The 27339-nt window shown below is 43.4% G+C and overlaps 1 protein-coding gene across 1 annotated transcript in view; it reads left to right on the top strand.

The window, feature by feature from the left end:
• Positions 1-27306, top strand: part of COG5 (component of oligomeric golgi complex 5) — a 219712-nt gene extending 192406 nt beyond the window's left edge. Inside the window, exons 17-22 of the mRNA XM_066633437.1 lie at positions 3773-3876; positions 5187-5424; positions 17148-17224; positions 18406-18532; positions 19674-19753; positions 26703-27306. Coding sequence (XP_066489534.1) covers positions 3773-3876; positions 5187-5424; positions 17148-17224; positions 18406-18532; positions 19674-19753; positions 26703-26817 — 741 coding nt within the window. The 3' untranslated portion in view covers positions 26818-27306. The remainder of the gene's footprint in view (positions 1-3772; positions 3877-5186; positions 5425-17147; positions 17225-18405; positions 18533-19673; positions 19754-26702) is intronic.
• Positions 27307-27339: the final 33 nt, after the last annotated feature.

The raw sequence follows: 27339 nt of genomic DNA, 5'->3' as shown, positions 1-27339 counted from the left end.
AACACTCAATTTTAGTGGATGTCCCCTGGTTCTGGTATTATGTGAGAGTGTAAAGAGCATCTCCCTATCCACTCTGTCCATCCCCTGCATAATTTTTTATGTCTCAATCATGTCCCCCCTCAGGCGTCTCTTTTCTAGGCTGAAGAGGCCCAAACGCCGTAGCCTTTCCTCATAAGGAAGGTGCCCCAGCCCCGTAATCAGCTTAGTCGCTCTCTTTTGCACCTTTTCCATTTCCACTATGTCTTTTTTGAGATGCGGCGACCAGAACTGGACACAATACTCCAGGTGTGGCCTTACCATAGATTTGTACAACGGCATTATAATACTAGCCATTTTGTTCTCAATACCCTTCCTAATGATCCCAAGCATAGAATTGGCCTTCTTTACTGCCGCCGCACATTGGGTCGACACTTTCATTGACCTGTCCACCACCACCCCAAGATCTCTCTCCTGATCTGTCACAGACAGCTCAGAACCCATCAGCCTATAAGTGAATTTTTGATTTTTTGCCCCAATGTGCATGAATTTACACTTACTGACACTGAAGCGCATCTGCCATTTTGCTGCCCATTCTGCTAGTCTGGAGAGATCCTTCTGGAGCTCCTCACAATCACTTCTGGTCTTCACCACTCGGAAAAGTTTGGTGTCATCTGCAGACTTAGCCACTTCACTGCTCAACCCTGTCTCCAGGTCATTTATGAAGAGGTTGAAAAGCACCGGTCCCAGGACAGATCCTTGGGGCACACCGCTTTTCACCTCTCTCCATTGTGAAAATTGCCCATTGACACCCACTCTCTGCTTCCTGGCCTCCAACCAGTTCTCAATCCACGAGAGGACCTGTCCTCTAATTCCCTGACTGTGGAGTTTTTTCAGTAACCTTTGGTGAGGGACCGTGTCAAACGCCTTCTGAAAGTCCAGATATATAATGTCCACGGGTTCTCCCGCATCCACATGCCTGTTGACCTTTTCAAAGAATTCTATAAGGTTCATGAGGCAAGACTTACCCTTACAGAAGCCATGCTGACTCTCCCTCAGCAAGGCCTGTTCGTCTATGTGTTTTGAGATCCTATCTTTGATGAGGCATTCCACCATCTTACCCGGTATGGATGTTAGGCTGACCGGCCTATAGTTTCCCGGGTCCCCCCTCTTTCCCTTTTTAAAAATAGGCATGACATTTGCTATCCTCCAATCTTCTGGCACCATGGCCGTTTTGAGGGACAAGTTGCATACCTTAGTCAAGAGGTCTACAACTTCATTCTTGAATTCCTTAATAACTCTTGGGTGGATGCCATCAAGGCCCGGTGACTTATTGATCTTTAATTTATCAATGAGGTCTGAAACATCTTCTCTTCTCTATCTGAGTTACCTCTATCTGACTTAACTCCTCGGTCAGGAGGGGCCGTTCGGGCAGCGGTATCTGCCCGAGGTCTTCTGCCGTGAAGACAGATGCAAAGAACTCATTTAATTTCTCTGCCATCTCTAAGTCTCCTTTTATCTCCCCTTTCCCTCCCTCACCATCCAGAGGGCCAACCGCTTCTCTGGCGGGTTTCCTGCTTCTAACGTATTTGAAGAAGCTTTTATTATTCCCCTTAATGTTGCTGGTCATGCGTTCCTCATAGTCTCGCTTGGCCTCCAGTATCACCTTCTTACATTTCTTTTGCCACAGTTTATGTTCCTTTTTATTCTCCTCATTAGGGCAAGACTTCCATTTACGGAAGGAAGCTTCCTTGCCCTTCACAGCCTCTCTAACTTGGCTGGTTAGCCATGCGGGCACCCTCCTGGATTTAGTGGAACCCTTCTTTCTTTGCGGTATACACCTCTGCTGAGCCTCTATTACTGTTGTTTTAAGCAGCCTCCATGCACTCTGGAGAGACTGGACTCTTTTTACCCTCCCTTTCAACCTCCTTCTAACCAGCCTCCTCATTTGAGGGAAGTCCGCCCGTCGGAAGTCAAGGGTTTTTGTTAGAGATTTGCCTGGTATTCTTCCCCCAACGTGCACGTCAAAACGGATCGCAGCATGATCACTGTTCCCCAATGGCTCAGTAACGTTTACATCTATAACCAGGTCCTGCATACTGCACAATATTAAATCCAGAGTCACCTGTCCTCTGGTGGGCTCCGTGACTAGCTGCTCTAAGCCACAGTCTTTTAGAACGTCAAGAAATCCGGTTTCCTTATCGTGACCAGAACACAAATTGACCCAGTCAATATGAGGATAATTGAAGTCCCCCATGATTACAACCCTGTCCCTCCTTGTCACCTCCCTGATCTGTTTCCTCATTTCAAGGTCCCCATCAGATTTCTGGTCTGGAGGACGATAGCACGCCCCCAGTATTACATCGCTGCACAAGCCTGGTAATTTAACCCACAGAGATTCTACGGTGGAGTCGGACCCACCTTCAATCTCTACTTTGCTGGATTCTATCCCTTCCTTAACATAAACGGCCACCCCACCTCCAACACGCCCCTGCCTGTCCCTCCTGTAGAGTTTATAGCCCGGGATTGCGGTATCCCACTGATTCTCCGCATTCCACCAGGTTTCCGTTATGCCCACTATGTCAATATTTTCCCTTGTCACCAGACATTCCAGTTCTCCCACCTTTGCTCGTAGACTTCGGGCATTCGCATAAAAGCATTTGTACACGGAATGCCCCAGGATGCGCTGCTTATTCGCTCCTTTGTCCCCGCATCCTCTCATGAGCAGCTCAATGTAAGGCTGGGCCGCCCAGGAGGGGAGTAAGTGCCGGATCCTGGTCCTGCCCCTCCTACAGGACCCTGTCCCCCCTGCCCCCGAATGCCCGTTTCACCCTTCCCAGACTAACATGCCGGCCTGACTTGGCCAACACAAACTGACTCTTCTGCTACCCCAGCAAAGTTGGATTCAGCCTCCGGAGACCAGCACACATGTGTGCACCGACCTCCTGACTCCTGCAGTGGTGCAAAAGTGCCTTATAGCACTTTTGCAACACCTCCAGGTCGGCATAAGTCTCCTGCGCCAGCCGAAGTCTCTTGTGCCATCCCAAGAGGGCTCCTAGATTGCACTCTGAGAGCCCAATCATGAGCTCACGCCGCTGGCGGTGAGTGTTGCAAACATGCCATAAACCATGTTTGTGGTCCTCATCACCAGTCCAGTGCCAGTGCTAGCTCAGCGCTGGTGGATCACCGGTGCTCCATGGCTCAGTGGTTGTGCGGACCACCGGGCAGCGGAGAGGTGTGTGGAGGTACGGGGGAAGACTGGGAGGAGGCGTTCCAGGTCTGGGGTAGGGCTACTTTCCTTACCCGGTGGAAGAGCACAAATGTTCCCTTCTCCCTAGGAGGCGCTGACATCTGTCTGATGTGCCTAGGATACTGCAGATTTTGGTGCTGCTGCATTCCTGGCCCTCTGGGCACTTTAGGACTGGGCTGTAAACCTGCTAATGGATAATGACCCAATAAAATAGTCAGATATATTTCCATTTATATAAGGCTCATTAGAAAAGGTAGTTAAAGTATATTAAACTACTCTGAACTATTTTTTCTGTCATAAGTGACTCTCATTGGCTCTTGTTCAACCCATTGCTGCACATAAGGCAAGCAGGATGATTTCCAGCCAAGTAATACAATGCGTTTAATTTTCTTTTAGAATATGTCATGCCATAAAACAGTATTGTTCAAAATTTAGTTAAACATCTTATAATTTAATTGTATTTCAGAACTTCTGGTGTATAAAATATTGTTGTTTCATGTATTTTTGCCTGTTTGTTTTTCAACCATGATTATACTTTTCTTGTAGACAATCCATGATTTGATGGGAAATGCTGTGCAACCCTTAATGAACTCAGTTGGAGACTCTATTGAAGCTATTATAATCACTATGCATCAGGAAGACTTTTCTGGGTAATGGACAACTTCTTCAATGTTATCCTAGATATGTAGAGGTTGGGCCTCATTATTCCATGGTTCCATTCCAAGCACTCACATGGATGGCAAGAAAACACACTATAGCAAATCAATTTAAAAAAACAATGTTTTTTGCTTAGGTGATTTAAAAACAGCCTTGCTGACCTTTGTGATGTTAAGATAGAGTCATTAAGAGGACAATCCAACAATCAGTCTCTCAAAGTGCTTAGAAAGGCTTCACTCAGACCACTCCCTTCACCAATGCAAAGTATCTTTCTTTCACTGCTCAGGGGGAAGGGAGGGGTCCGCTGGAGAGAGAAGGATTGATGGATTGTCAGCCAGCTGCTCTCTCTCTCTATTAAGGAGGCTACTGTTAAAGGACTCTTCAGTTTTTAAAACTGATTTTAAAGGGGTGCATTTTTCCCCTTCTCCAGGGATCAGCACATTCCTTCTCATTTGCAGGGGCCATTCGTATTGAGTCAAATTCATGTATAAAAAATCAGTGTATAAATAGGCTGGACCTGTATATGATAAATGTACCATATTAAAAGTAGAGATTGCATTATGCCAGTGCCCTCACAAGTGCTTGTCTCAGCTATCAATCAACCAGTCTATTTGTGAAGAAAGCAGTATCAATTCTGGCTGCTCTTTGGTTATCTGTGTAAGGGTACAATCCTATCCTCTTATGTCAGTGCTTTCCAGCACTGACATCAGGGCAAATACAGCTCCAAGGTAAGGGAACAAACATTCCCTTACTTTGAGGAGGCCTCCGTGAGTGACACCCAACTATAGGATGCAGCACATGTCCCATTGGACATATACCAGTGCTGGAAAGCACAGACGTAAGGGGTTAGGATTGCACCCTAACTAAATTTAAGATTTAAGAGTTTAACTCAGGAGCAGAGTGAGAGTTTGGAACCAGACTAAACTGTTAACATTGTATCATGTCACCTGATGTGATGCAATTTATTAGAATATAATTTTCTAACAGCTGAACCCATCCAGGTCAGAGGTTGGATTCAGAGCTTTCTTGCTGATGAAAATCAACCTGTCAGGAAGGTACTTCAAGGGAATGGTGAATGCTTGATTTATTATCTCAGAAGAGCAGGAAAATGTGAGGAAAAGATATTTCAGACACAGCTTTCAAAAGGAGCTCCTAGTATTTCTAATCTGAAATACTTGTTGAAATTCATACTACCACTGCAGTCATGTTTCACAGAAAAAGGGGGAAATAGCAAAGTTACAAACAGTAGTGTGATGGTTTGTTCGCGAAACTAACATGCTTTCCTTTATGTATCTCCTGGTAGGTCACTACCATCTTCTGGAAAACCCGATGTGCCTTGTTCTCTATACATGAAAGAATTGCAAGGCTTCATAGCAAGAGTAATGAATGACTACTTCAGACACTTTGAATGTTATGACTTTGTCTATGAAAGCACAGAAGCCATTGCTCAGAGAGCAATTGAGCTTTTTATTCGCAATGCCAGCCTACTGAGGCCCCTGGGTGAAGGCGGGAAAATGCGGCTTGCTGCTGACTTTGCACAGGTAGATGAAAGAGGACTGGCTTTTAATGTATTTGCTCATGTGCACTGGATTAGAAATGTTTGCACCAATACACACACAAAGTCCCATATTCTCTTCCTCTCCTTGACTCCCCACTCCTTAAAAATGTACTCTATATATGTAAAAACAGAAGCAGACTTAATTACTATTATACATTAGGACAGTGGTTCTCAGGCATTTTAGACCAGAACCCACTTATCATGATGACAATCCATCCGTGACCCACCGGAAGTGATGCCATTAACCTGGAAGTGACATCATCAGGCAGGAAGTGACATCACTGTGATGCCAATGCCGGGAGTGATGTCATTAAGCAGGAAGTGACATTACTTCCAGGTTCTCATCTAGGAACTCATAAACTTCAAATGACAAGAGAAAAAATTCCAACACAGAACCTTTTCCCAATTCTCTGCCCCATGCTACCATTGCTACCAAGCATTCCACCAGTAAAATTCAATATACTTCTTGAAATGAGGTACGTGTGAAGGGTGTGCTTGCTTCTGGCTGGTGTTGAGCATGGCATTGATATATTTTGAATATGGCCATCAGTGTTCATGGCACTTGCAAACTAACCAACCAGAAACCTCCTACAGATCTCGCAAAACCAGACTTCTCTGCACACCTATAAGACGGGAGTCTTCCATCTCACCTAGCCCTACATATCAGCCACATGCTCAGTCTACTCGCCCCAGTTCCCCCCCACGTCTCTCCTAGCCCCCCAGATCAGCCACATGCTCAGTCCATTCACCCCATCCCATCTCTCCTAGCCCCCCAGATCATCCACATGCTCAGTCCACTCACCCCAGTTCCCCCCACCCCATCTTTCCTAGCTCCCAGTTCCCCCACCCCTCCCTCTCCTGGGTGTCTCAGTGCTTTAGTTTCTGTATATGCTGCACATCAAAACTTTCCCCAAGTGAATCCTTCATAGGAGGAAGATCCTTTTCTGAGCCCCGAATCCTCCCTCCCAAACTTTGTGCAAGAAGCTTTTCAAAGGAGCCCATCCGAGGCAAGGGGGGGAGCTTCAGACTCTCACCTGAAATTCAAGAGCAGGCTCTGCTCTGCTGTGCTCTGCTCTGCCAACGTAGCCATGCTCACTGCAGAAATGAAACAGGTGTTGTCTTGCACTTTTGCGCCTGCGCATGCTGCTCTTTTAGACCCTGAGGGAGAGAAGCTTCTCCCATACACAACTGATGCAGGCTTGGAAAATGGCAGCGCCCTCTGCCAGAATCCAAGATGGCGCCACCCAACTCATTTAGCCAGAATCCAAGATGGCGTTGCCCACCTTTACGCGACCCACCCAAAATCGGGTCATGACCCACAGTTTGAGAACCTCTGTATTAGGACATTTGTAACCATTATAGAACAGGTAGGCATCGCCAGATTCTTGGCTGCTAATCATGACACAGCACCATTTCTGACAGCTATGTACATCATAAGCTGTGGATATGGTCTTAGCCAGCTGTTTCAAAAAGGAGCTTTCATGTGTAACAAGAGAACACTCTGAATGCCTGTTGTAACCATGAAGCCAGTCTTTCCGTTATCTTTCTAAACATCTTTCTTATTATTCATGTTGTTTGTTATCTAAAAATGGATTTTCTCTGTGAGAAGGGATTTGTATGTTCTTTCCTGCTGTGTGTACTGCAGCTATTGAATGCTCACTAGAATGAGAATCAGGTCTCTAATCTCTGTGCTGTTGGGAAGTGTTATCTAAATCCCCAAATGTCTAATTTGAGTTCTTCTGGTCATTTCTTTTTCTTTGTGCTTATCTCTCCTGGTTCTTCTGTTTCTCAATGGTTCTCCTTTTCTTGCTTGAGGTAGAGCACTAGCATCCTGAAGAATTGTCACAGTTCACATATGTTGCTTGCCTTTGAGCTGCTGACCCCACCTTGACACCATCACTCATTTTTCTTTGCAGTGAGCCTTGAGCCCTGAAATCTGGAACATACTCGTACATAGTTCAAAACAGTACAGTGACTATTTATTTGAAAACGGGAATTGTTTACCCCTTTCTTTCAAACAGGACAAGTGTTCCCTAAAATAGTAAAGAAACTTTCAGGCCCACTCACAATACTGAGTTTCCACGCTACTCAGAAAGCTGAGATGTGAATTACTAGAAAAGTCTGAACAACAGACATTTGATATCTCCATAGAAAGGAAATGGGGGGGAACAACAAAGTGAGCCCCCAAATAGTGAAGTCAGGGGTGTCAAACCTGTTTCATATAGTGGGCTGAATAACATTCATGGTGCCTGCTGAGGGCCAGAAGTGACATCATTAAACAGAAAGTGATATCATTAAGCAGGTGATGGTCAGAAATAAGCACTTTGTTCTCTCAAGATACAAGACAGCCCAATTGTCATGGGGGCTGGAGAAATTATTTCTGAGTACTGCATCCAGCCTGCAGGCCTTATGTTTGTCACCCCTGATTTAAGGCATTTTTCAGGTCACCTAAAAACTTGAAATGTGTGGTACATGTATGCCCCACAGCATCCCAATCTCTAGTCACTTTTGAAAATGAGACAGTTTTGTACAGCAAAACATAGGCTATGATTTTATCTCATAGAGACTCACATATTGGTGCAAAGCAAGTACATTGAATTGCATATTGGGTAGTGGAAGGAAGCGGGGGAAAGAGCAGGCAGGAACATACATCAGTGCTTCCAGAACTTAGGCTTTCTTTACTAGTGGTTATTCAATGCATAAATACATATAAATAAAGATGTCTGATAGATTTCGCTGATTAACTCAAAATGACTGAATTTGAGTCAGTTTTATTGCCTGACTTTACTCACAGGAAATATTGAAAGTTAATTTAAATTTGCCACACATGTAACAAAAGACACATTCATTGCTAGAAAAATCTAAAAGGAAAGCATTTGTAAGACTCACCTTAGGAACAGTGTACAGGATAAGTGTCACCAAATGTTTAGGGTACTACTGAGTTACCAAGAAAGGTGAAACTTGATATACAGATAGCCCAAGGTGAGAAGCAGTGGAAAGAGAGTTGGACTTTAAAAGTCTCCCTCAGCCATGAATCTCACTAAGGACCCAATCCTATACAACTTTCCAGCACCAATGCAGCCGCAATACAGCTTGAGGTAAGGAAATAAACGTTCCCTTACCTTTAGGAGCTCCATGATTGCCCACGACCACCACAGGATGCAGTGCACATTCTGTTGGCATGACTGTATCAGTACTGGAAATATGAATAGGATTGGGTCCTAAGTGACTTTTTCAAACCTCCTTCAAAGGGTTGTTGTGAAGTGAGATGGAGTGGGGACCATATATCTACCCTGAGCACCTTGGAAGGAAATAAAGTCTAGCCTCTCAGGGCCCAGAGCTAGATAAAGAATGCAAAGTCAGAACTTTGGACAGAGAAAGTTCTATTGCATCTCCGGTTGTACTCTGATTTGGGGGGGGGGACTTCTAACAGCAGTGAGGAGCATGTATCAGATTGCAAGGTTGCAAAATGGAACCTCCTTTACTGGTGTGTATATACATACATAGGTACAGCCCTATTGTTTCCTACGAATCCATTCGTAACATGTTTTTAGCCAAAGTTAAAAGGCCAAAGAAGCTGGACAGTGCCACTTTGAACTGACAGCCCTGGCATTACTTTCCACAAAGCATAACACTGCTTGTTGCATCATAAGATAACATACTTAAAATGCCCTTTAATATTCTCAGTCCTGGGTGGCAAAAGCAGCGGCCATTACTTCTCCTACTAATTGTTTAAGATGTACTTAGTACCAGGGATGGGAAAACCCGTGGCTTGACTTGAGTAGAGTTGCCGAGTTCTAACGGGCACTTTCCAAGTCACCTTTTAATGACTGTAATGGACTCATGTCACGACCCCCCCTTCAAAAAGCCCACCTCGGAAAAACAGCACTGCTGTCAAGGGGTATGTTGTGTGTGTTAGGGTATGCTCTGTGTGATAGAGTTCTTTTTACTTGCTCCCCTGCTGTCCCCACCCATCTGTAAACAGGGCAGGAGGGGTGGGAGGAACTGATTGAGAGCAGGGACAGAAGTGGCAAGAGAGAGGAGGATCATGCGCAGCAGCTGCAAGGCTTACCAGGACGACCCAATCCTTTGCAGCCCTACTCAGAAGTAGGGTTACTGCAGCCAGTCAATCAATAAGAATTCCTCCTCCTTTTCCATGCTATGAACTCCCTCCCCCATCCCTCTCCCTCCCTGGGCTTCTCAAGCTAATCATAAGGCAAAAACTCACCCTTGACCCCTCCTCCTTCTCACCATCAGCCACTGAAAATGTCAGAATGTTTATTCTTTGTCCATGATCATCCCTTCCTTCCTTCCTGTTAGAGAGGGGAACAGAGTGCCTAGTCCCGCCTTCCCCCATTCATTGCAACATGAACCCTTTCCTGCCTCCTGGCTGGAATTTTCCTGGTGCTCGCCACATCGAAATGCTGGCGCCACAAGGTTTTTCACACCGCGAAAACAGTAAGCAAGCACAAGAAAACTTGAGTCAACATTTCTGGGGACAAGTGTCGAGTCAGGTGGGCCCTGACTCAAGTCTTTTTCAGAGTCATTGACGCACGCGACTCACGAGTCACCAAGTCACCCACAACTTGAGTCCGAGTCACTGACTCACATTCCCAACCCTGCTTAGTACCAGTAGTATGCTGGGCGGTCACACACACATCTCAGGCAAGGTACATAACTAGATAAATAAGGGCCCAATCCTATCCAACTTTCCAGTGTTGATGAAACCTCAATGCAATTCCAAGGTAATGGAATAAACATTCCCTTACTTTGAAGAGGCCTCCATGAGTGCCTCCCCCCACTGCAGCTGGCACAGCTTATCAGGACTGGAAAGTTGTTTAGAATTGGGCCCTAAGTGACATAAATAAGTCATGCTTAATTGAAAAATCAGCATAGTTCGTCTGTATGGGAGTGCCAGGCAGTGAGCTCTGTTAATAAAAACCTGTTTTTAAACCAGTGCATCTCTTGAAGGTATTGTCCTTTTTGATGTGAAAAAGATTGCTGGTGCTCAGCACTTGGTTTGCTGTTCACTATTCTGGGTAAGCCTGAAAAGTCTTTGCTGGGGTCAGGGATGTACTCTTGAATGACATTTTACTGGCATTTATATACACCATGAGGCATCATCTGGGAATTGATGTACCTTCTGACCTCTTCATTATGAAGAGCTTTGTTGCTGGATAAAAAAGCCAAGAGCATAGAGGTTACTGTAATTTGGAATATTTTAGGTTGCATTCAAAGACACATTGTTGGGAGTCGTATTCTGCCCTTTAAATGCTACACTGCTCTATATGATTAAGAGATTGAAATGGGAACATGATGGAGTCAGCACCTGATAAAAAGCAATGAATTTTCAGGACCTGGTATAAAAAGAATAGATCTCTGCAAAGAGATCTGTTTTTGATCTATGCAAAGAAAATAAGTATGTATATATTAACTAACAAAAATAATAATCGTATTGATATTGGTTGGAATAAAAGACCAAAGGATACCGAGTCTTCGTTCTTTGGAGCACAAATGCTTGTACAAGGGGAGGCATTTGTATTTTCATTTTGGTTAGAATAAAGTGCAGGTGGAAGCAAAGAACTTGGTGGTGGACAGACCTTCCTCAGGATCAGTGAATGCACTCTGGTGTGGATGGGGATGCTGATGTTCTAGGGTAGTCTGTGTCTTTGTTTCTTCCTGTCTAACAAACAGCACAGGATTTTCTCTTGATAGATGTCAAATTGGGTAGTAAAAGTCGCCTTACTATTGTGGTGATCCAAATGGTAATTTCCTTTATTACGTTACAGCAGTAGTGCAGAAACCACCTTTCTGTAACTTCATTCTGCACTACTGCTGTAATATTTAAAAGCCCTGATACTCTGGAGGCAGGCTGTTGGACAAGTGCTTTTGCTGTGCACTCTGGCAATCCATGGTCCTTTGTGATTCCCACAGGATTATCAGCCTATCACACTGGGTAGGAAGGATCCACTCTTGCTCCTGTACTGGCCTTTTTAAGTTACAGCTGTTCTGTGAAGTGAAGCCATAGGAAAGTTGCTCCCAAGCTGCTGTTGTCATGTGTAAAGAAAGGGCATTTAAAATGCATGAGGAAGCTGGATTTCTCTAGGATGGTGAAATCAGAACAGTTTCAGTGAGTTTGCAAAGGAAATATGCAAATAAGGACATAAGACTCAGAGTCTAGGACAACTGTCCTGACTGTCTACATGACCTCCAGGATTTAACACTCAAAACCAAATTGGTGTTCATTGATGAGATCTGGTTGGCAGTGGTGGTGGGAGTAGTTTTGTCAGAAAATAGTTCCATTACTCTGAAATAGTGTTCTTAAAAAAATTACCAGCATCACTGCATTTTGTACCTTCTCTTCTCATCATATCTGATGCAACCTTTTTCTCACCCTTCTCTTATCTCTCAACTCATGTGTATGCTGCCTGATTCTTGGACACTTCTTGCTCCATTCACTTGATTGCAACAGTCACTTGTCTCTTTTCCTGAGACCTGGCCTTGTTTACTTGAACTTTGGCATACTTTTAAATTCTTGATTCTTATTCGAGTTTTGTATAATTGGCCTTTGACCTAGCCATACTTGCCAGAACTAATGTCAATGGCTTCCATGTGCCATTGGCTAGCATGTCACCTGGACCCAACCCATGTATCTCTGTATCTTTTAGTGAAGAATGTCAAAACATAAAGCCCACAGGCTGGATACAGTCCATGGAGGCTCTTTATCTGGCTTCCCTGTTAATGGGCTCTCCCATATCTTGAAAATATGATTCAAGTTTTGAAATTTTTCTGTCATTTGCAGCTGAGTTCCTCAGTGAGAAAAAAGAAGCTTATTTCTGGTTGTACTTAATGATATCACTTCCTGCTTAATGACATCACTTCTAAACAGGCTTCATGAATGCTATTTGACCCACTGTATGAAACAAGTTTGACACCCTTGTTTTAGTGTAAGTGGCTAACTTGTAATCCATAGAATAATAGTGAGGAAGATCAGGACTTCCAGCACATATCTCAGTGCTTATAACCACTGCACTACACAAATCCAATATACTGAGCACTTAAAAAAAACTTCACGATATAAAAAAATTGTTTTAATGGACACTTAAAAAAACAACACAACCTGTGCTACAGTGAATGATCCTATTGTTGCAGAGAGTTGCAGAGAGTTGCAGAGATTGTTGCAGAGAGTGGGTGTCAATGGGCAATTTTCACAATGGAGAGAAGTGAAAAGCGGTGTGCCCCAAGGATCTGTCCTGGGACCGGTGCTTTTCAACCTCTTCATAAATGACCTGGAGACAGGGTTGAGCAGTGAGGTGGCAAAGTTTACAGACGACACCAAACTTTTCCGAGTGGTGAAGACCAGAAGTGATTGTGAGGAGCTCCAGAAGGATCTCTCCCGACTGGCAGAATGGGCAGCAAAATGGCAGATGCACTTCAATGTCAGTAAGTGTAAGGTCATGCACATTGGGGCAAAAAATCAAAACTTCACATATAGGCTGATGGGTTCTGAGCTGTCTGTGACAGATCAGGAGAGAGATCTTGGGGTGGTGGTGGACAGGTCAATGAAAGTGTTGACTCAATGTGCGGCGGCAGTAAAGAAGGCCAATTCTATGCTTGGGATCATTAGGAAGGGTATTGAGAACAAAACGGCTAATATTATAATGCCATTGTACAAATCAATGGTAAGGCCACACCTGGAGTATTGTGTACAGTTCCGGTCGCTGCATCTCAAAAAAGACATAGTGGAAATGGAAAAAGTGCTAAAGAGAGCGACTAAGATGATTACTGGGCCGGTGCACCTTCCTTATGAGGAAAGGCTTCAGCGTTTGTGCCTCTTCAGCCTAGAAAAGAGGCGCCTGAGGGGGGACATGATTGAGATATACAAAATTATGCAGGGGATGGACAGAGTGGATAGAGAGATGCTCTTTACACTCTCACATAACACCCGAACCAGAGGACATCCGCTAAAATTGAGTGTTGGGAGAGTTAGAACAGACAAAAGAAAATTTTTCTTTGCTCAGCGTGTGGTTGGTCTGTGGAACTGCTTGCCACAGGATGTGGTGATGGCATCTGGCTTGGACACCTTTAAAAGGGGATTGGACGAGTTTCTGGAGGAAAAATCCATTACGGGTTGCAAGCCATGGTGTGCATGTATAACCTCCTGAGTTTAGAAATGGGCTATGTCAGAATGCCAGATGCAAGGGAGGGCACCAGAATGAGGTCTCTTGTTATCTGGTGTGCTCCCTGGGGCATTTGGTGGGCCGCTGTGAGATACAGGAAGCTGGACTAGATGGGCCTATGGCCTGATCCAGTGGGGCTGTTCTTATGTTCTTATGCATGTTATGTTGTTTTTTTACACGTTATGTGGTGCTGGATGCATATTAGGTGAGCATGACCCAAGTCAATCTCATGGCATTTTGAATTGTGCTGATGGCAAGAAAGCCTTGGATCCTACAGGCCTTAGGGAAAAGGTCAAACTTTATTTCTTCAGAGGAACCACATACCTCTAGCTCAGGGGCCACACTGTATACAGATGTGCACCATTTAACGATGGGGATACGTTCTCCAATCCTTATTGATATGCGATTAGGGCACTAAGTGAACATTCAGCCCAAATCTATATTGCCTTTGTTGTGTCAACAGACATCCCTGCCAGACACTAGCTGGCTGCACAGGCTTCTGGAGATAGACTGCCTCTTCTTCGCATTAAGAGCCTCTCTGTTGTGTAAACAGACACTCTGCTGTAGGCTATGGGAGATGCAATTGTCTCATTAAGAGCGTCTTTATTGTGCTTTGACCTCTGTCATATATCAGTCCATCATTAAGCGAACAGTTGTTAAGTGGTGCATGGCTGTATATTACACATTTTCATAGGCCAAAAAAATTGGTTTTACATAGGGCAGAGAAGAGCAACACACAGCACACTGTCTCTCACCAATCCATTGCAAAACCCAGTTTGTTACGATTTATTCTGTGCATGTGCAAAAATGATGCCATCTCCTCACTAAACATTTTATGGCTTTTTTGAAAAATCAGCATGCGGAAACCCGATTTGTTTTAGTAGCAGCAGTAAGGCTAACATTGAACAATAATGGTTTTTGGGTCTTAAAGTCTATGGCCCAGATGACTGAAAATGAGGGTTAGCCAGGCTGACACCACTCTGGCAATATGGAAGAGAGTGTGGTGGAAAGAAATCCAAGTGTTGACTGTTCAGCTGTCCAACTGGTTGGGAAAAAATATTTTAAGAAGCTGAGGGCCGGATAAAATTTTGTGGCAGGATATGATCCTGGGCCATAGTTTGGAGACCCCTGCTCTAGCTGGGCAGCTTAGGAGACATCTTGCCCTTCATTCTCTTTGTGGTAAATTTCAGTCACACAGTCTGTGGTCAGCAGATCTGAACCTGCAGAAAAAGCCATATTCACTGAGCTTCTGGTACGAGGATAAACAAAGTTGTTAGTGCCACAACAAAAGATGTGTGTTCAACCTTAGCTTCCCTCACCAACTTCATGGCAAAATCCAATCAAAAGTTGCATGCTAATTGAGGATTGGACTTTCGGAAGTCCATTCCATATGCTCAAAATGTTTCTGTCTTTTGTGGGAGTGTGTGGGAGTCTAGGACTCCTTGGTCTGTTTTTTACTGTTTAAGGAGGAGGCCTAAAAATTAGACCCAGGCATCCTTCTTAAGTGGACTCCCTTAGCCATCACAGTAAGTGCTCAAAAAGACTGGGCTGCACAGCTGCCTACGGGGCATCCATCCAAGCACTTGTACTGCTGGTTAGGAGGAACTGCTCAGTGGAAGAGGCAAGCTTCCCCTAATGCAAGTGGGTGAAGTGTTTCGTGCTCCCCCAAGTGGCTCACACCTTGCCTATAGCCTTGGTTCAGACTATAGAGAACAAAGACTCGGGCATCCTCAGCTGTACAGTCTGCTGAGATAAACAATGACTGTATCATTGGGGGAAAATATGACCATCCCCGCTTCTGTTGTGTATTGTAGCACTTAGGGCACAATCCTAACCAACTTTCCAGCACTGGCTTAGCCGCAGTGCAGCCCGAGGGTAAGGTAACAAACATGTCCTTATCTTGAGGAGGCCCCCTTGACTGCCTCCCCACTGCAGGATGCAGTGCACATCACACTGGCACAGCTATGTCAGTGCTGGAAAGTTGGTTAGAATTGCGCCCTTAGTAGAAACCCTAGTACTGAAATAAATTTGGGCTAGCATCAGAATTTTGTAACTCTTAGGCAACCAACCATCAGTAGGTGCCCTGTTGACTTTGGGGACATGGAATGCTACCCTAGAGAAAATTATGATCTCTTCAGTTTGTTATTAGGGCAAATTTATTTCCCAACCATGAATAGAGATGCTGTTAAAATAAAGGATGGATTAGCAATGCTTCAGATATGTAATATACCATCATATCAGGAAATTCACAATCTGAACTCCGTTTTGTTCTGAAATAATCAGTTATGGAAAGAAACAAAGGGGAAAATTGCTGTTTTTACTTTGCTTTAATGTTTCTGCTGCCATTTTATTATTTTAACACTCATTACTTTTAATTTTTTACTTACGTTAATGCTGAGTATTGTTTTATGATTGTTATTTATTTCTGCTGTTTTTATTAGTGCCATGTTCTTTGTTTTTATATCTATACATTGCTTTAATATTGTCTGTTGCTCCTGATTTATGCCAATTGACTATTTTGCTGTGCTGTGTTATTATCGTCTTATGTGTATTTTATGTTAACTGCCTCGGACATCCACATTAGTGGGAGAAAGGCAGGTTTAAAGTAGTATAAACAAACATATAGTCATCTCCGGGGATGGCCAAGTCAGGCGCCACTTGACCCAAGTCACAAGTCTCCACCCCCTGCAACTTAACTCGATAATGAGTCATAATGGGGGCACTTTCCAAGTCACCAGGTTGTCTTTTCATGACTCAAAAAGACTTGACTCTTGAGCCATTTAAAAAGCCAGCCTTGGAAAAAAACGGAGCTGCTGCTGGGGCGTTTATTTGTGTTGGAGTTCTCTTTAAACACTCCCCTGCTGTCCCCATCCCATCTGTAGGCAAGGCAGGAGGTGGTGGGACGGACTGTGAGGGAGTGGGGACAGAAGTGGCAAGAGAGAAGAGATTTGAGTCTGCATGTGTAATGACCGAGTGCAGAGTTAGTGGCTTCAGACTCGAGTCAATGTCTGAGTCACTGATGCAGGTGAGTTCCCATCCCTGGTCACTTCCAGGCTAAAAATGCATGCTACTTGCCAACTGCTCTCATTATCAGCAGTGTCACTTCTAGAGTTCCACATCAGACTATTATAAGAGTCTAAACACCGGTTGTAGTTTGTGAAATTCATTTGCTAAGGATCTGCTCCCCCCCCCCCCCCAAATCTGGTATGGTCCAAGAATTTAAATAACTGTGTGCAAGAATGGTATTAGAGTGAGGCCAGGTCAGACCCTGCCAAGAAGCCACACCCATGAGAGGACCTGTCTCATGAATCCCTTCTGATTCCATGGACCCCTCAGTAGTAGAACAGCTGTACAGTAGCTCCTCTCTCTCCATTTGCCATTGGGGAATGTGAGAAGAACTTCTGTTCACTGTCATCCCTTTTGCCAGTAAGCATGTGGGGGGCCACTAAAGGGTCTTGCCCCAGGGCCTCCAACAGTTTGGTGTAGCAATGACTGATTGAAGGCACAATTTTTTTTTCCTTTGCAGATGGAGTTAGCAGTGGCTCCCCTCTGTAGGCGGGTATCTGATCTGGGAAAGTCTTACAGGCTCTTGAGATCATTCAGGTAAGTTGCTTTTAGAGTATTTCTAACAGCTGGTGACATGATTTAAATTTGTTCATTTAAATAAAGCTGCTGACTTCTCCTTTGTTGGGGATTTTAATTAAAACCTTCTGGCAGCACCACATGTAAATTACCAACAAATTAGTGTTTTTTCCTTTAACATTTTATTCAGAGTGTAAGTATAACTTGGAGAATTTTGTCATGCAAATGTCAGCTAAATTGTACCTTTTTGCATTTGTTTTTGATCTCATTTCTTATGATAATGAGTTGTGTAGTCACACTCAGGTTCCCCCCCCCCCCCTCCCAAGACAGAGAATTTAGGTTGCAGTGTTGGGGGACTGCTTAATTAAAATAATAAGCTGTTACTACAAATGATCGCCTACCAAATTCAATAATAGGGAAGCTTGAAGATTATTAAGCAAAGCAGCAAACAATTGCATGGTGAATTGGAAATTTTGTTTTTCAGATGCTGAGTTTGCTATTAACACAGTATAAAGGAAATAAAAGCCAGTTCCTGGGTTTTGGCTCTTTGTTACTCAGTAGTGTGACCAAGAAATGCAACCCAGGGTAGGCTGTGCAGAACTTTTTAGCAAAAGTGGGATATAAATTTTTAATAAATTAATAACTTGGACTTAATTTCCAGTGGTTTTTATTAAGTTCTATGGGGGGAAAATAGACAAGCTGTGATAATCTTTTAGTGCCTTTTGGGAGTAAAATAGGATACAAATCAAATACCTAAATAGGCAACATTGTGTTGTAGCCAAATGTTCCCTTCCTCTGCAGGAAGGAACAGAGCAAGAAAATCTTTGGATACAACCCATTGTTAGAGGAGGGGCAAAACCTGCTCCCACCAAGAAACTGGGGTCACCACGTGCTAAAAGACAGGTTTAGCCCCTATTCCAATGTTTGTAAATGCACCCTTTTACTTTCTTATCAATGAATGTGTGTTGTTTAATCCTAAAGGGAACAAGTAAAACAGTGCATTTGCGCCCACAGTTGTGCAACCAAATGTAGCCCCTTCCCTTGACGCAACACGGCCCAGGGTCTACTGAATGAGACACCAGAAGAGGCACAACACAGATGATGCATGCCACCAGCAGATTGCTAGCAATAGTTTTTGCTGAAGACATAAGATAACTTCCTTTTAGGTGTATCACATAATTCATGCTTTTTTCTCCCCTCAGACCAATGTTGTTCCAGACTAGTGAGCATATTGCCAATAGCCCAGCTGTGGGAGATATCATTCCATTCAGTACTATTATTCAATTCTTATTTACAAGAGCACCACCTGAATTAAAATCTCCATTCCAGGTAATTAAGGAATGTGATCTTTTCTTGCTAAATATTCTGTAAGTGGTAAAAGAAAAGAATATTCCATAAGTGGTTTCTCTGTTGTTGCTATAACAAATACTACTTATCCCTGATTTGAAGTTAGAGCTGGTGGTTTTGTGTGTGCGTGAGATCATGGCAGGAGAGATCATAGCAGGAGAAAGTAACAAGCTTTTTTTTTTGTGATGAATGCCTTGTTTTTCTCTCCCTATGCTTTGCCTATTCTTCTGAGGAGCTGTAACTCTCCAGAAGCTCCTTTACAGGTTCAGTGGTCTTGGAGTTGCTGGAAAATAATCCTGCAGCATTTTTGTTGTTTGGAAACATGTGGTAGTTTTTCCCAGATGGCTCTTCTCTGTATGGTCTCTCTAACCTGGGATAGTGGCAGTGGATGCAAATTACCAAGATTCCAATTCAGCTGCTGGTCCAGTAAAGAGAAAGCAAGGAGCAGGAAGGGGTACAGGCATGCTAACCACTAGGAATTATTCCCTTGATCAACCATCCTTCTCCTGGGATTTACTCTCTTCCCTTTTCCCTGACAGCTTTATATTTGGTTTTTTCAAGCTGTGACACAATCCATGATTTCTTTTCTCCTGAGTCCAGCATATGGACTTCCTTCCTTTTTAGTTCCAAACTAATAGTTCCTAAGCCAAAATTGGCACCTTCATTATCCCTTTAATGGTATATAAAGGCAGCAACTAAATATTTTAAATAAATAAAATGCAACCAGGAAAGAAGATTAATTGCCATGTAATTCTTGACTTAAAGGGGGCATTTGCTTTCAGGTCATATAGTGCAATATCCACAAGGCAAATTAACCAAGAGTTTAATCCTTCTGAGTAAAACCTGCTTGAGATGCATTCCACATTTTTCTGGAGCAGTGGCTTAGAGCCAGTCAAATGGCTTTGGGAAAACTATTCTGTTGTTGAAACTATACTGTGGGATGTTGCTGACAGCATATTGTACGTAAGTCTTGAAATGGGCTTTTATTATTGTACTCTCCCTTCTTCATCTTTATCACTTGTCTTCTGGCATTAATTTTGTTTGCTATGTGGAAGTGGCAGGAGTGTGTTTTGAATATACACACCACTGCTAGAAAATAATTCCTTGTTTTTGTCCATGAAAGAGAGCAGAATGGACCATTGCCCGTTATTCCCGGTGGCTTGATGACCATCCATCTGAGAAAGACAGGCTCATTTTAATAAGGTAAAAAACATTTGACGAAAAAAACAACACAAAGATGTTGCAGTATCTTAATCAAATCTTGCAAACTGGTAGCTTTTGTAAACATGTTAAAGGGAAGACTGTTAAGCTTCCCTTAAGAAGCTGAAGGGAAGACTGTTAAGCTTCCCTGTTAAGAAAAACAGGCTGTGGCAATGGGGCAAGTGGATGATCAGTTCCATGATGTGCAGATTGTGCTCTGTAATAAGGTGTAGATGGGTGCTTCTAAGGCAGAAAAAACATTGAGTGATGCCCAAACTGGAATTGTTGTGAAGCTACAGAGAGTTCATACAAGTGTATATTTTGCTAAGATTAAGAATCAGTTCATTAATAATTCCTGAACCTTTATTTATTTATTTGCTTGCTTGCTTGCTTATTTATATGGGGTGAAATCCTAACCAACTTTTCAACACTGGCCTAGCCGCAATGCAGCCCCAAGGTAAGGTAACAAGCATGCCCTTACCTTGAGGAGGCCCCTTTGACTGCTTCCCCACTGCAAGATGCAGTGCACGCCACATTGGCACAGCTATGTCAGAGCTGGAAAATTGGTTAGGATTGCGCAGTTAGTTAGTTAGCTAGCACTGCCTGGTGAAGAGATGGTCAGCTAGCTGGCTGGCTGGCTGATTAGCTAGCTAGCTAGCTAGCTAGTTAGTTAGTTAGTTAGTTAGTTAAGGGCCCAATTCTATCCAAGTTTCCAGTGCTGGTGCAACTGTGCTAATGGGGCATGCAGTGCATCTTGTCACAGAGGCCAGCAGTCACAGAGGCCCCCTTAAGGTATGGGAACATTTGTTCCCTTAGCATCGGGCTGCATTGTAGTTGCACCAGGGCTAGAAAATTGGATCAGATCGGGCCCTTAGTTAGTTAGTTAGTTAGTTAGTTAGTTAGTTAGTTAGTTAGTTAGTTAGTTAGTTAGTTTCATGATTTGTGAAAATATAGTAAAAGGAGTAATTTAAATAGTAAATGTTAGTATTATGATCCAGGCCTGTGACAAAGGAACAAATTAGGGGCATATGAGAGTGAGAGCAAGGCCAGGCCATCCATAAGGTCAAATGAAGCAGTTACCTTAAGCAGAAGATTGGTGGGGGGCACCCATCTCTGCCTATTTGTTCTGGTTCTGTCATCCATCTCTCTACACTCTCACATATCACCAGAAGCAGGGGACATCCACTAAAATTGAGTGTTGGGAGAGTTAGGACAGACAAAGGAAAATATTTCTTTACTCAGCATGTGATTGGCCTGTGGAACTCCTTGCCACAGGATGTGGTGATGGCAACTGACCTTGATGTCTTTAAAAAGGGATTGGATAAATTTCTGGAAGAAAAGTCCATTACGAGTTACAAGACATGATGTGTATGTGCAACCTCCTGATTTTAGAAATGCACTATGTCAGATGCAAGGGAGGGCACCAGGATGCAGGTCTCTTGTTATCTGGTGTGCTTCCTGGGGCATTTGGTGGGCAACTAAGCTAGAACATTGGAGTTCTAAATATTAAGCTAGAACATTGGAGACCGGCAGGAATAGAGGCTGGCACATCATTAACATAAGAACATAAGAACAGCCCCACTGGATCAGGCCATAGGCCCATCTAGTCCAGCTTCCTGTATCTCACAGCGGCCCACCAAATGCCCCAGGGAGCACACCAGATAACAAGAGACCTCATCCTGGTGCCCTCCCCTACATCTGGCATTCTGACTTAACCCATTTCTAAAATCAGGAGGTTGCGCATACACATCATGGCTTGTACCCCATAATGGATTTTTCCTCCAGAAACTCGTCCAATCCCCTTTTAAAGGCGTCTAGGCTAGACGCCAGCACCACATCCTGTGGCAAGGAGTTCCACAGACCGACCACACGCTGAGTAAAGAAATATTTTCTTTTGTCTGTCCTAACCCGCCCAACACTCAATTTTAGTGGATGTCCCCTGGTTCTGGTATTATGTGAGAGTGTAAAGAGCATCTTCCTATCCACTCTGTCCATTCCCTGCATAATTTTGTATGTCTCAATCATGTCCCCCCTCAAGCGTCTCTTTTCTAGGCTGAAGAGGCCCAAACGCCGTAGCCTTTCCTCATAAGGAAGGTGCCCCAGCCCCGTAATCATCTTAGTCGCTCTCTTTTGCACCTTTTCCATTTCCACTATGTCTTTTTTGAGATGCGGCGACCAGAACTGGACACAATACTCCAGGTGTGGCCTTACCATTGATTTGTACAACGGCATTATAATACTAGCCATTTTGTTCTCAATACCCTTCCTAATGATCCCAAGCATAGAATTGGCCTTCTTCACTGCCGCTGCACATTGGGTCGACACTTTCATCGACCTGTCCACCACCACCCCAAGATCTCTCTCCTGATCTGTCACAGACAGCTCAGAACCCATCAGCCTATATCTAAAGTTTTGATTTTTTGCCCCAATGTGCATGAATTTACACTTACTGACATTGAAGCGCATCTGCCATTTTGCTGCCCATTCTGCCAGTCTGGAGAGATCCTTCTGGAGCTCCTCACAATCACTTCTGGTCTTCACCACTCGGAAAAGTTTGGTGTCGTCTGCAGACTTAGCCACTTCACTGCTCAACCCTGTCTCCAGGTCATTTATGAAGAGGTTGAAAAGCACCGGTCCCAGGACAGATCCTTGGGGCACACCGCTTTTCACCTCTCTCCATTGTGAAAATTGCCCATTGACACCCACTCTCTGCTTCCTGGCCTCCAACCAGTTCTCAGTCCACGAGAGGACCTGTCCTCTAATTCCCTGACTGTGGAGTTTTTTCAGTAGCCTTTGGTGAGGGACCGTGTCAAACGCCTTCTGAAAGTCCAGATATATAATGTCCACGGGTTCTCCCGCATCCACATGCCTGTTGACCTTTTCAAAGAATTCTAGAAGGTTCGTGAGGCAAGACTTACCCTTACAGAAGCCATGCTGACTCTCCCTCAGCAAGGCCTGTTCGTCTATGTGTTTTGAGATCCTATCTTTGATGAGGCATTCCACCATCTTACCCGGTATGGATGTTAGGCTGACCGGCCTATAGTTTCCCGGGTCCCCCCTCTTTCCCTTTTTAAAAATAGGCGTGACATTTGCTATCCTCCAATCTTCTGGCACCGTGGCCGTTTTGAGGGACAAGTTGCATACCTTAGTCAAGAGATCTGCAACTTCATTCTTCAATTCCTTAATAACCCTTGGGTGGATGCCATCAGGGCCCGGTGACTTATTGATCTTTAATTTATCAATGAGGTCTGAAACATCTTCTCTTTTAACCTCTATCTGACTTAACTCCTCGGTTAGGAGGGGCCGTTCGGGCAGCGGTATCTGCCCGAGGTCTTCTGCCGTGAAGACAGATGCAAAGAACTCATTTAATTTCTCTGCCATCTCTAAGTCTCCTTTTATCTCCCCTTTCCCTCCCTCACCTCATTGGGTGAGGGGGGCAGTATTTGATATGCTGCCTCATACATCCGAAAGCCTTGGACTGTCCCTAGTGAGACCAACCTTCACTGGTAACTCTGTTCCCACCCTATTTTTGATTAGACACCCAACAGATATCACATTAGCAGATTGTTTGGCTGACACACTTTGTTACACTGAAACAAACTTTGCTTATAGCCCAATGTATCCAAGTAGGACATTGCTTTTTTACTTGTTTCCTTGAGCTCTCTGTGCCTAAGGCTAGCTGTGCTCTGCTAAATAGGAGAGCTAGAAAAGATTCCATGGTAAGCCGTTTAATGTTAGAAGCAGAGACAAGCAAATCATTGTTGACATGTAGTGCTTGCTGAAAAGTTACCATTGGTGAAATATTTTTAAGAGAACTGTGCCTTTTTTCTGTACTGTCCAATATTTTTCTTAATATTGCTGTAGGGAATTACAGTCCTGCCTTTACTGCCTCTTGAAGTAGTGTATTGGCTGCAGATGCAGATTCTAATGGCCTTCTGGCTGCTTTAGCGGGCCCTTACTTAAATATTCCTTCGTAGGGCTGGTGGCCTGGTGTTTGCAAATGAGAGAAGTTAATATCCCAGATTGGATTAGATTTGTAAATGAATCTGAGTAAGAGCCAGTCATTGCCTGACACTCTAATATTTCATTAATGCATTGTTAGACTGTAATACATGTTAATGGTGCTGTGGTGGTGGTGATGATGATGATGAATACCTATATACCGCTTTTCAACAAGAGTAGTTCACCAAGTAGTTTACACAGTAAAATCAATAAATGGTTCCCTGTCCCCAAAGGCTTTCAGTTTTAAAAAAGTAGAGAAGAGATACCAGCAACAGCTACTGGAAAAGACGCCACACTGGGGTGAAGAGGGACAGTTTCTCTTCCCCTGCTAGATATAAGAGAATACCACAACCAGTGCCTCTTTGCCTGACACATACACAGATAAGTTTTGGGACAGGGGCTGTAGCTTAGTTGAGAGAGCAGTGTTTGCATGTAGGTAGTCCCAGTTCAATCATTGGCACCTCTAGTTAAAGGATCTTGGGTAGCAAAGTTTGGGGAAAGAGTTCTTCTTTGAATCCTTGTACAGCTGCTGGCAATCAGAGTACAAAGGTAATACCTAAGCTAAGGGTGACTTTTTAAATGTCGCTGTCATGCTTAAGTAATGTTGGGGGGGAGGAAAACCCTATAGGTGCTTAAAGGAAGTAAAAGTTACTTAAGAAAGTAATTTATTTAAGCAGGATGTTCAGTGTCAGCAGGTAAAGACTGCATGATAAGATAAGGGAAAGGATATTGAACTGTTTGTATTCAACTTTTATGTTTCTGACACAGTGTCTGCAATTCTATACACCAGAGGTTTTTCAGACTGGGGCATTGCGACTGCACTGCACTGCCTGGTGAAGAGATGGTCAGCAGCTGCAGAAGCACATGTCTCTTGCCTCTCTCAGCAAGCTGGCAAAGGAGTATGCAGCAGGACTTGCGCTCCTGCAGCTGCCAGCTGGTTCTTCTGTGCTGCACCAGCGACCCATTGCGCTGGAGCTCATATGACAGCCCCAGAAGTGATTGGCACACAAGTACAGCCCTGAAGGGCCAGGGACATGCTATGGGGTTGATGGCGACATGGGGTGTCACACCGCCTCTGATCAGAAGTACTTACTAAAATTACTGAAGGCTGATCTTTTTGTTTGGTGAGACCTCAGACTACTTTTCAGGTTCTTGTGGACCACCTGTGGTCCAACAGACCACTGGTTGGGAACCGGTGCCACTGTACTCAGTTAAATGAGCTCAGTGAGGCTGCTGTGTCAGACATTACAGGAACTGTGCATTGCTAAAGAATGTTCATGCAAAAGAATAGAGAATGCCACTGACTGCTATGTGTGTATCCATTTCCATAAGAAAAAAAAGTAGAAAGAAAATTATCTGTAAAATCCATACAGAAGCTCTCTCATGTGAGTGCTTTTATGACACTAAAATAGGTGTACTGGGCTAAAATAGGTCTCTGCTGAAATGCTATGTTGAATTTTATTATAGGCTCTTGAAGTTGTGTTTCTGGTAAGTTGTTCTGCATGATCCTGTACAGGCACTTACGAATGAAGTGGTTAGCTATTCTAAAGACTAATAGCTGAAACTACTTAAAGTTTAAGAGGCAGATAATATGGGGCAATTTTGCTTTGATCACACTGGTATGAACTGGAGGCTGTGGTATGCTTGTGAAAGAATTAATTCAGCACCACTGACTTTTCAATGCAAAAAGTAAGCTTATGGAGTCTGAAAAGTCTGTTAAAACACACGTATGCACATCCACATGCACCCATTATTTTAGAGGTATTTCCAGTATTTTATTTGGTGGTACAGGTTGAGCCTCATTATTCATGTGGGTTCCGTTCCCAGAACTCATGTGGATGGCAAAAAACACACTATAGCAAATCAATTTAAAGACCAGTTTCTTTGGCTATTTAAAAACAGCCTTGCTGACCTTTGTGATGTAAGAAGACCATCCATCAATCAGTCCTCCTCCAAGTGCTTTGAAAGGGACTTTACTCAGCCCCTCCCTTCACCAATGCAAAGTGATCACCTTTCTTCCACTGCTCAGGGGGAAGGGAGGAGTCCGCTGGAGAGATAAGGATTGATGGATTGAAGCCTGCTGCCCTCTTTCTCTCTCATTAAGGAGGCCATTGTTAAAGGACTGTTCAGTTTTTTAAACTGATTTTAAAGGGATGCATTTTTCCCCTTCTCCAGGGATCATCATATTCCTTCTCATTTGCAGTGGCCATTCGTGTTGAGTCAAATCCGTGTATAAAAAAAAATCAGTGTATAAAGGCTGGACCTGTATTTGCAGGTCTGGCGTACTGTTGCTTTGGTGACATTTGGTACTTTGTTTCCTCCCAATTAAAGATAATATAATTATGTGATGGCATAGCAATACCACACTGTCAGTGAGGTTTGGCATCACTGAGGCTAAACAAAGCCCTCACACTGCTCTCTACCTTGTGCTGGGTTCTTCATTCCTCACTAGCACTATGCAACAGGACTTTTGCTTTGATTCAGCTCTAGTCATCCAAAGCTTATGTAACAAGTTGCAGCAGAATGTTTCTTAGATATGCATTGTGATTGTGCTCCAGCTATGCACAACTGGATGTAGCTGACAAAGCATCAGACTAGTTGTCTCACCAATGGGAATGCATTTCCCTCACCCCTCTTTTGGAAAGAGGTATGAAAAACTTAGCAAAGGGGAGGGGGCTTCTTTGTGCAGAGGGAAAGATGGGTCTATGAAAAGTGGTGATATCTGTTTCAGTTCAGCATTAGCTTTAATACATTTAAGTTTAAAACTTGCTGAAGTACAGCAGAGTGATTAACTGAAGCAAAACCAGGTATAAAACACTTCATAATAATATTGGTGGATGCCTTTGATCAGGTAAGTGAGGTCAACCATTAAGGAGATGGTTACTTCTGTATATTACAAGCTCATTTCACAATAAAAAGTTTTTGAATCTCATTTTTTTTCTTGAATCAGAGGTGCAGTAGAAGCTTATGTTCAAGCTGTAAGAAGCAGAGAAGGAAAGGAATTTGCTGCTGTCTACCCCATAATGGTGCAACTACTGCAGAAAGCCATGTCTACTCTTCAGTGAAATGTCTTTTGGAAGATATAACATTGGGAATCTTATGACACATGCAGTAGCACTGGGTAGGGTAATATTTTTAAATTAACGTAAGTAGTATCTTTTTCATTTTTTGCCAGAAAAATCTACCTCTAGTTACAAGATTTTCACTCTTAAATCAAATGTTCTGTGTATTTTTCAGCTTTCTCTATATAATGAAAAAATGTCATGATATGTTTTGTCTTAGTACAAGTAAAAGAGATCTTTAAAAACCATTTTCTTAAAGTCTAAGAAAGTTTCTAAAGTCAGTTTTGAATTTGAAAGCAAACTTTGAATTTACAGGTAAATACATCTGTTAACCACAATGAAAAATAGTTTTGTGCTTGCAATAATGCACACTTGCATTTCACCATCAATCCTAAAAGCTTTAAAGTGATTTATATTCTTTCATGCGATTTCAGTGTACATGTAAATAAGAAGTTACATACAATGTTCTGTTCCTGAACTCATTAAATTTTAATTAGATATCTATTTAATAAAAAATATCTATAC

The sequence above is a fragment of the Tiliqua scincoides genome, chromosome 7 (assembly GCF_035046505.1).
Source record: "Tiliqua scincoides isolate rTilSci1 chromosome 7, rTilSci1.hap2, whole genome shotgun sequence".
NCBI lineage: Eukaryota > Metazoa > Chordata > Lepidosauria > Squamata > Scincidae > Tiliqua > Tiliqua scincoides.
Note: the sequence above shows the minus strand (reverse complement) of the source record. Positions and strands in the feature narration are given on the sequence as shown.